This window comes from Sinocyclocheilus rhinocerous, unplaced genomic scaffold, assembly GCF_001515625.1.
Source record: "Sinocyclocheilus rhinocerous isolate Xijiao unplaced genomic scaffold, SAMN03320098_v1.1 scaffold615, whole genome shotgun sequence".
NCBI lineage: Eukaryota > Metazoa > Chordata > Actinopteri > Cypriniformes > Cyprinidae > Sinocyclocheilus > Sinocyclocheilus rhinocerous.
This window is the reverse complement of record NW_015631049.1, coordinates 1,008,135-1,017,734: the sequence shown is the minus strand read 5'-3', so window position 1 is coordinate 1,017,734 and position 9,600 is coordinate 1,008,135. Positions and strand designations below refer to the sequence as shown.

Below are 9,600 nucleotides of genomic sequence, written 5' to 3'. Positions count from 1 at the left end.
TCGGTCTGTAATTAACTAATTCTCTAGGATCAAGTTGTGTTTTTTATGAGAGGCTTAATAACAGCCAATATGAAGGTTTTAGGGACATATCCTAAATACATTGATGAATTAATAATATTCAGAAGAGGATCTGTGACTTCTGGAAGTACCTCTTTTAGTAGCTTAGATGGAATAGGGTCTAACATACATGTTGTAGGTTTTGATGATTTGACAAATTCTTCCTGTCCTATAGCAGAAAATGAGTAAAACTGTTTCTCGGGATCTATAGTGCGCTATCTGATGTTTGGGGATACTGTGGCTGACGGCTGCATAGTTATAATTTTATCTCTAATAGTATTGATCTTGGAAGTAAAGAAGTTCATAAAGTCATTACTGCTGTGCTGTTGGGAAAGGTCTGTGTCTGTTGATGCTTTATGTTTCATTAATTTAGCCACTGTATTGAATAAATGTCTGGGGTTGTGTTTGTTTTCTTCTAAGAGACGAAAAGTAAGCAGATCTAGCAGTTTTTAGACCTTTTCTATAAGTTGAAGTACTTTCCCACCATGCAATGCGAAATACCTCTAGTTTTGTTTTCTTCCAACTGCGCTCCATTTTCCGGGCTGCTCTCTTTAAGGCACGGATGTGCTCGTTATATATGACATGGTTTTTCTGGTTTGTTTTATTATGTTCCCTTAGGTGCAATTATAATATTACTATAGTTTTTTTGGACGAAAAACTTGAAAAATTTAGTGATTTATGACCTTTTTCCACCCTGTTTCTCATCCTCTGACTCAAACAGTCAGTTTTGGGGGGTTTTCCCCTTTAAGAGTTCAGACTTTAAGAGTCCGCCCACTGTTATGATTAGCTAATGTCAGTGCCTATGCATTAATTATTAATGCCTCCTAGTCAGAACATGTTTTAAAAAGTAGTTTTTACATGAAATACATTACTTACAGTTTGCGGTGTCGTTGTTGGGTCCAGAATAGTCGGCACAGCCTGATCTTTGAGCAAAAGTGTTCTGGCAAAGCCAGCATCATACTGCGATTTGTTCTCAAAACAGTCATCCGTGAAATGTAGTGAACATACGTGTAAATTAACACTGATGTGTTCGCAAAAAATAAACTGAATCCATTTTTCTCTGACATCTGGATCCTTCGGCAGCGTATTCATACATGTTGTTTTTCCACAGCCAAGAACGGCACATCTGCGTGGCATCGCAATCTTATTGTAAACAGCTACTTCTTCAGACCCACTCGCTGCACGTTGACTGAACACCTGTGGGCGTGACAACGATGCGATGATGCAAAATTAGGTGTAGTTGTCTTGCGCTGGAGGCGGTCATATGCAAACAACTGGTGCTAGGTGACATCACGTTGCCCCATAGGATCCACAACGAGCCGTATTTGGAGCTTGATTAAATAAATGCTTCGTTTATAATGGGGAGGACGTCTTAAGCTAAGAAATTTGCAGGAAGTTTTAATGGTACAAAGATCTCTTATATGCCAGAAGATCAAGGCAAATTTGGTTTCTCATGTCATAACCCCTTTAATCTTCTTTAAGCGTAAAGTAGCAACTGTATCTAAGGTGCTAGAAACACTTGTTTCTCTGGGTAATGTTATTTGAATCACCATTACTTCAAACGAATTATACTTGAAACCAGAGCTCTGAGAAATTCTGAAAATATTACTATAAATTGTAGAAACACCTCCCCCTTTACCTTTTGGACGCGGCTCATGTTTATAACAGTAATCTTGGGGGGTAGACTCATTTAAGATAATGTAATCATCTGGTTTTAGCCAGGTTTCTGTCAAACAGAGCACAGTTAAGTTATGATCTGTGATCATTTCATTTACAAAAAACGCTTTTGTTGAAAGGGTTCTAGCATTCATTAAGCCAAGCTTTATCAATGGTTTATCTGTATTATATCTGTTTTTTATTTGTTGAACATCAATTAAATTGTTACCCTTAAATTGTTTTGGACGTTTTTTGTATTTGCTAGTTCCGGGAACAGACACAGTCTCTATAGTATGATATGTAGGTGAAAGAGTCTCTATGTGCTGAGAATTAACTGACTTCTGTGATGTGAGGTGGCTAGCAGACGGTTTGTTTAGCCAATCTGTCTGCTTCCTGACCTGGGCCCCAGTTAGTCTTATTTTTTTCCTCTCTCCCCTCTCTCGTCTCTGTCTCTCCTCATCCTTCCGTCTCCTTTTCTCTCGCCTCATCTGTCTGTCCTTACCCCCGGTACGCCGCGGCCGCCGTGATCGGCTCCCCCGGAGGGGGGAGGGGGGGGAGTAGAGCGCAGTCTCGGGAGTACCCCCCGGCCTGTGAGGGGCGATGGGGGTATGTGACGAGAGGGGCGGGGCCGAGAGCCGTGGGAACGGAGCAAGGCTGGTGGAGTAAATGCTAATGCACGACACTTGCGCCACTCACCGGTCTCGAGTCCCACGGAGGAGCTCGTGGGAACGGAGCGAGGCCGGTGGAGTAATTGATAATGAGCGACACCTGCACCACTCACCGGTCTCGAGTCTCACGGAGGAGCTCCGGAAGGATAAAGGAGGAGTGACGACAGTGTTGGACGAGAGAGGACCAGGCCTGGAGTTTATTTTGTGTTTTGTGTGCGGCAGTCGTCCGCGAGGGGCTGCCGCTTTAATTTCATTTTGCGTTTGTTTATTTGATTAAAGTTTTGTTTAAACGTTCGCCGGTTCCCGCCTCCTTCTTCCCGATCTACAAACGACGTTACAATGTTATTTAAAGAGGGGAGACACACCTCTTTAATGTTATTTAAAGAGGGGAGACAGCACTGTCTAGGTAAGGGCTCAAGAGACCGCTCCTTAAACTCTAAGCAGGGGCCGAGCTAGCAGACAGCTATCCTCAGATAGCTTGACTCTAGGAAAGGGGACCACTGCAATTGTCACCAGCAGTGACTGTCTAAGTAAACCCAAAAGAGAAGACATCACTGCTACCAAACGGCTATCCTCAGATAGCTATGGTCTGGAAAGGGTTAATTGCAGCTACAAACACAGCCAGCCTCGAATGGCTGTAATTTAAGTAAACCCACCCTACCATAGCAGGGCTGGAATATAACCATCCTCAGATGGCTATAATATGCGGGTCCCCAAACCGGGTCAGTCCCACAGGCTAGCGAACCATTGTGTTATTGACCAGAAGCTCACAAGAGGGAGACTAAGACCATCAGTAAATGATTCGCTCAGAGCGAACACATAAAACATCATTAGTCATCATGATCATTAGGGGAGAAAGATGATTAGGAAGCGCCAGCCTCGGGACGTGGAAGATGACCGTGCTTCTTATCTAGCATGTTCCTGAGATCCTTTTTCCCTTTGTTAGCAGTAGGCTTCCCTTGCCGACTCCTAGAGGGAGGATGGGCACGGTTAGCAACGCTAGACTTTTGATCTTGTCTATGAGCCTCAATTCTAGACTGATCCATCCCCCTTAAGTGAGGATTTGGAGTGCCGAGGAATGAATTTCCTGAAAGCAGCGATTGTGCTTTCGCCTCCCTGAACTTCTCCACAACCTCCTCGACGGAAGTGCCAAAAAGCCCTGCCGGCGAAAGCGGAACATCGAGGAGAAAGTATTTTTCTTTCTTCCCGATGACCATGAGATTGATCCACAGATGTTTCTCCGTAGCCACCATTGAAACCACCATTGAAACCTCTGCCCATATCCAAATCCTTCAGCAAGTCAGCCTGATAGACTTGTAACACCACCATGGTGTGCAAAGCACCACCAGCCTGACCCGCTGCCACATACACCCTGCCATTCCAGCGCGAGGTGGTCTGAAGCACTACTGACGGCAAGGCAGAAGTCTTTAAAGAGGACCCTGCGAGAGATAGCTCACAAACGTCTCTTCAACAGGGGGCATCCTTGCATATCCGCGCTCAGCCACACCTACAACATGAGCATAGTCAGTGTGTTGAAAGGGATGCAACCGAAAGGAATACGGTTTCCCCCAGGATTTAGATATCTCTGAGTGGAGATCTGGGAGAAATGGAAGACTGCCGGGGGAGGGACGATCAAGACTGGCCAAAAAACGTTCATCTAGTCGGCCGCGAGCCGGCTTAGGCTTCTCACATGTCCAAGCCAGATTGAGCCGCTTAGCGGCGTGATCCATCGCATCCAACATATGGAGTTGCTGAAAAAAGAGACAAATGTGATCGGAGCTTTCACATAGAAAATGATTCACAATGCACGCATTCGGAGCCCTCAAGCTCCGAACGCGCATGCTCCTCCCCCAGGCACATAATGTGCGTGTCCTCAGGTGTCAAATGCCTAGGACACGGAGGCACGCACTTCTTGAAACGCTCACCCGGGTTGACAGACATAGTACTCTTTTACACACTGCTCGCAAAAGACGGCTCCTGAAGACAGCAAAGAGGATGACGTATCCAGCAGGTGCCCTTTTATACTTCCGGGCACCCCGCCTATGACGTCATAGGCCAGGTGGACCAATAGATTGCCGTTGTTTCACACATGCTTCAGACACCGGTCATGCAGGCTGCATTCCCCAATGTGCCCCCTAGGTGGCGCAGCGTGGAGTTCCCTAGAAGGGGAACCCAGAGATTCCCTCATTTCAGGGTTAACATACTCAGAGTTTTCACTTAACCTCCTTTCTGAAAGGGGCCTCAGCTCTGCTCTGGCTTTGTTTGGAACTATTACATTTGCAAAACGAAAAAATACAAAATTAGTCTAAAATGTAACCCACTCAATCAACTTCTTGTCTGTTGAACTGCTGTATAAAATTAATTTAACATTTGCGATCAAGCACACGTGCTGATTCTTGTGTGATATTACTTAACTACATAAAGATAAAAATAAATAAATAAAGACTCACATAGGGATATACAGTATTTCTTTCATTATTTGAATTACAGAGGCATTTTAACGGCATTCTAATAAATAGGCTTCATCGTGCAATGAATGCTTTTGGACTCTCAAGACGTGGTTTTGTTTGTTTTTTGCAAAGTAAATGGTATACTCGATGTCAGCTCGCACACATCTTTAAAGGCCGGGACACACCAAGCCGACGGTCGACCATTGGCCATTGTCGGGCCGACGGCGAGTGACGGTCGGGCTAGTTTGTTTGGTGTGTTCCACTCGTCGGCTCGGGCCGATGGCGAGTGACGGTCGGGCTAGTTTGTTTGGTGTGTTCCACTCGTCGGGCTCACATCGGCGGCAGTTTGCCCGATTCAACATGTTGGCAGTACAATGAAGGCGGTACAGACAGAAGGCTGTTTAAATGTTCCGTGATCTTTCCCAATCATTCTAATACGCGAATGTTTTCATAACAACATAAGCCGCTTAAAATGATTAAAGTTATCAACTGATATTCAAAATGGTAAGCAAGCCCTGCTTTGTTTATGTTTTGTATATCTATGTTTATCTCGTATATCTTTGTTTCGGCTTCTCCTTTTGAATGATGAATATATACTATTGATAGCTGCTTATATAGACAGTTAATTCCTCTCACGCATGCGCAGAACACACGTGTTAGTTTGCCGTCGGCTGTAGTCTGTGCGGTGGGTTCGAGCGCAGCTTTTTGGACCGACGCTGCCGACGTGAGGCGACAACTCCGTCGGCTTTCAGCGCCGCTAGTTCTTTGAAGTCGGCTTGGTGTGTCCCGGCCTTTAAACTACAATTACGATATTATCATAGACGATAAATATCACACACCCCTAATCAGGAGCTCTAAGTTTGAGAAATTTATTTTTTGCAAAGTCACTGACTAGCGTGAATTAGAAAAGGGTTATCATTTCTGAATGAACGCATCCCTCGTCTCTCTCTCTCAGTATTGTCCCTCCTCACAGTCACACATATACAGCACAAATAATTATGTCAGCGGAATGTCTTTAAACACTAACTAAGGAAATATCATACCTTATGTTATCTTCTTTTTAAAGAACGTCAGAAGTTGCGCTCGAAACATTTTGCGCAAAAATTACGAAAACATGAGTGAGCTTGCGCGCAGCTGGTTAATACTGAGTTCTAATTGGCCAGTCGCCGTTATTTAGTTAATAAATTATACGTAGAGAACATTAATATTTAATTTGCACGATAAGTTTTACATAATACTCACAGCATTATTAATCTAAAGGGGATGGTAAGGGGGGATGGTGGTTTTACAGAGGGGGAATGATTTTTGTAATTGTATTTGTGTACTTAGATGTTTATTAGTAAGAACCTAATGTTCATACAAACCTATTTACACATGAGTAATGCTTTTCTTAGTGAGGATAAATCCTGGTGTGCAGTCTCTGAGTCAGTCACCAATATTTCCAGAAGGAAATCAGGTAAGAGAGCATAACTTTTACCTTCACATTGTCCATGCTAAATTATCCTTCAGATAATATTCAACTCTTATGAATTTAATATTGTAAAACAATGTAGAAAGGAAGACATTAAAAGACAAACTGCCTTTCAATAATCAGCACCCTTCTTGCAGATCTTCTTTCTCACTCATTAAAATACTAAATAGCTAAATTACAAATTTGCTTAATGTAATAGTAACCCTAACCCTAACATACTGTATAAAAACAATGAAACTTAGGTATTATTATTATATTCAACTGTAAATATAGTTGTAAATACATTGTAAAACCATACCATCTCAATTAGGAAAAAAGGACAAGAGAACCAACCAACAGTAAGTTGTCTTAAAATCTGCTTTGTAAATTAAATTATTTTGTAAACTAAATTTGCACTTCTATTGTATATATTTATCTGTTACATGTGGACAATGTTTGTGAAGAGTGTTTGAGTGTTCTTGTCTTTCATTATGTGTTTTTATTTATCTATAATTCTTTATAGAATTATCAAGGCACACTTCACATCACAGTAAATCAGATGAGAAACAACATGGGGTATGTTTGCACATTAATACTGTCCATAAACTGACAATGTTGTCTTATATTGTATTGTTTAGGTTTTCACACCATTCATTGCTGCTTAAATGAAGAATAAATAAATTTAATATTCATCAGTATTCATCCTAAAAATTAATATACTGCATATTGTTACATTGTCAAAACTGACTTTATGTTGTGACTCTTTCATAAAGAACCACTGTAAAATGAATGATTGGATGTTATGGTGAAAGAAGTCTAAAATCTCTTCACTGTGTTGTTTTCATTAAATTAGAATTACAGCAAGAGCGTCTCTGGTAAGTTTCCTTAAAATAATTAACACTTCATCGGTTTTATTCATTCTAATATTTTTGTGCTATCAATTTTTGTGTAGTGTTTGTGTAAGTAAAGGTGAAAGTTGTAATGCGTGTAAGACCATCTTTCTCTCTTTTCCTCACAGATAATTTTCAGCTTGTTATTCCTCAAACAGCTCAAGAAGCACAGATTTATATGGGGTCTAAAATCATTGTTCCTTGTCACTTGACTCCTGAAATCTGTGCCATTGCCATGCAGATCAAATGGTTTAAGGAGACAGACAGTGTTTGCATCTACAAGAACGGACATGTGACTGAGGGGAGGAACTACAAAGACAGAGCGAGTCTCGCCACTCACATACTGGAGAGAGGAAATGTGTCCTTACATCTAAATAATTTCAGTGTCTCAGATGTTGGTGATTACTATTGTCAGGTCATCAGTGGAGACAGAACACAGCAGATTACAGTAGGAGGTGAGTATTCTGCAGGTCCATACTACATCAGCCCAGAGTGCTTATTAACAATATTTTGTCAGAATGAAGTAAACTGAAATCACTTGTTGGGATAGGATGCATTTTTAAGCTATAGTGTTTTATATAATGCCACTTATAGAAGCCCAATCCTAAATTAATTAGTGTAGTTGTGTAGTTATTAGTTGAGTATCTAAAATCACAGATTTCACACAAACCTATTAACACATTGTCTTCTTAGTGAGGATAAAATCTGAGGTCCAACATGTGAGTCAGTCACCAACATTCCAAGGCCAAAGTATTCAGCTAAAGCTGTTTGAGGTAAGAAAGCCTACAGGTTAATTCATTTCAATTGACTCCACTGTGGTTTGAATGGAATTTATTTATGCTGTCTGGTATAATTATTAACAGATATGTCAGGGATGTCAGATCATTTTACTTGGTTTGAACGTGACACTCAAGCATTTAGTATATAAAAAAAATCTGTTAAAGACATAACTGAAGGAGTCAGTTAAAGTTTCTCACTGGCATATTCTAAAAACAATAGAATTAGCAATAGAATAAATTAATTTATTTTAAAAAATGTATTAAATTATTTACCATGTTTTCATATCTAGTTTGTATGACCCCAATCTATTTGTCTTCACCTTACAGATAGACAAAATATGGACTAAACAGGAGACAGACAAAATGAATAAATCTGCTCTAATGGCTGGTGAGTGTTATTGGAAATTTTACCAAGTTCACGAAAGGTTATATCCAAGAAACAGATGATCTATCTGATATAGGAAACAAATTAATAATATAATACAAATTAATATTAAGAAATGATTCTAAACATAATGTGCAATTTTTTTTAGAGGAGCTTCAGAATATGTTAATTAAGGCTTGCAAAGAAAAAGACAGACAGCTGGAAAGAGCTGAACAGGAGTTGAGAGAGACCAGAAAGATGTTGGACAGACTCTTAAGACTCAACCCTCATGCTCAGTTTTTGGACAGAGACAAATCAAATCCCGTTTGATAGCTAAGAAATGTGCCTAACTTTGAAATTTCAGGTTGATGCTTAATGCCTTTTCTTAAATTCATGAGAGCTTTTATTACAATCAATATTTCAGTTTTTTTCTCAAATTAAGTATACATTAATTAAGGCATGTTATTCTGAAGAAAATTACAATTACAAAGAATTTACAGTTTACCTAATGTTTGTTTTGTAACCTTCCACAAACTAAAATAAAGCAGCTTAATAAATGCTTATTTATAAATTTTCATTACTGTACCATGCCTTTATAATAGTAGAATTTCTTTATTTGCCAACTGATTAGCAACACATTCTTTTCAACCAACAATCTGGCAATACTCGTCAAACATCATGTAACATAATATTTATGTAAGTCTTCACAAATAAAAGAATACAGACTCTTGTCACAAATATGAAGTAGTTATTGTGTTCTTCATAGAACCCTTGGGTGCCCGATGGGGCAGGACCCCTGTCATGAAGATTTCTGCTCCGAATGCCCAGTTTTCAATGTGGCTATGGTTAGGTTTGGGGGTGGGCTTTAAGGATAGGGACCAATCAGAAAGCAGCCTGAGGGGGAGGGTTGGGGCGCTGGGACACACACACACACAAATAATAATAAAACAACACCAATGGAAGTAAGAATTGCCCTGACAAGTACGTTCTGACAAGTACGTTCTGATCGCAGCGCGAGTATAATTGGCAGCAGATGCAACGCATACTCAGCTTTTCGCTTTGGAGCCGAGTGGTTATATTGTTCTGCTCCTGACTTCTCTGCTACAGAGTGAAGACTCAACGAGTTCAGCGCGCTCTTGGGAAGCTCTGGTGTTGGCTCTGCGGCGCTTCAGCGACGGTGGTTCTTCCCGTGTCGAGTAGGTTACACACATCAAGCTGCACTATCCCTTGTTTGTGTTGCAGGCCGGCCATCTCCCCTGTGCGCTTCAGCACATTTAAAAGAGCAA

At 40.8% G+C, this 9,600-nt stretch overlaps 1 protein-coding gene across 1 annotated transcript in view; it reads left to right on the top strand.

The window, feature by feature from the left end:
* Nucleotides 1-8,644, top strand: part of LOC107741273 (uncharacterized) — a 51,379-nt gene extending 42,735 nt beyond the window's left edge. Inside the window, exons 11-18 of the mRNA XM_016553972.1 lie at nucleotides 6,226-6,287; nucleotides 6,613-6,640; nucleotides 6,805-6,857; nucleotides 7,135-7,156; nucleotides 7,300-7,626; nucleotides 7,865-7,944; nucleotides 8,278-8,338; nucleotides 8,484-8,644. Of these exons, the coding sequence (XP_016409458.1) occupies nucleotides 6,226-6,287; nucleotides 6,613-6,640; nucleotides 6,805-6,857; nucleotides 7,135-7,156; nucleotides 7,300-7,626; nucleotides 7,865-7,944; nucleotides 8,278-8,338; nucleotides 8,484-8,644 (794 nt within the window). The remainder of the gene's footprint in view (nucleotides 1-6,225; nucleotides 6,288-6,612; nucleotides 6,641-6,804; nucleotides 6,858-7,134; nucleotides 7,157-7,299; nucleotides 7,627-7,864; nucleotides 7,945-8,277; nucleotides 8,339-8,483) is intronic.
* Nucleotides 8,645-9,600: the final 956 nt, after the last annotated feature.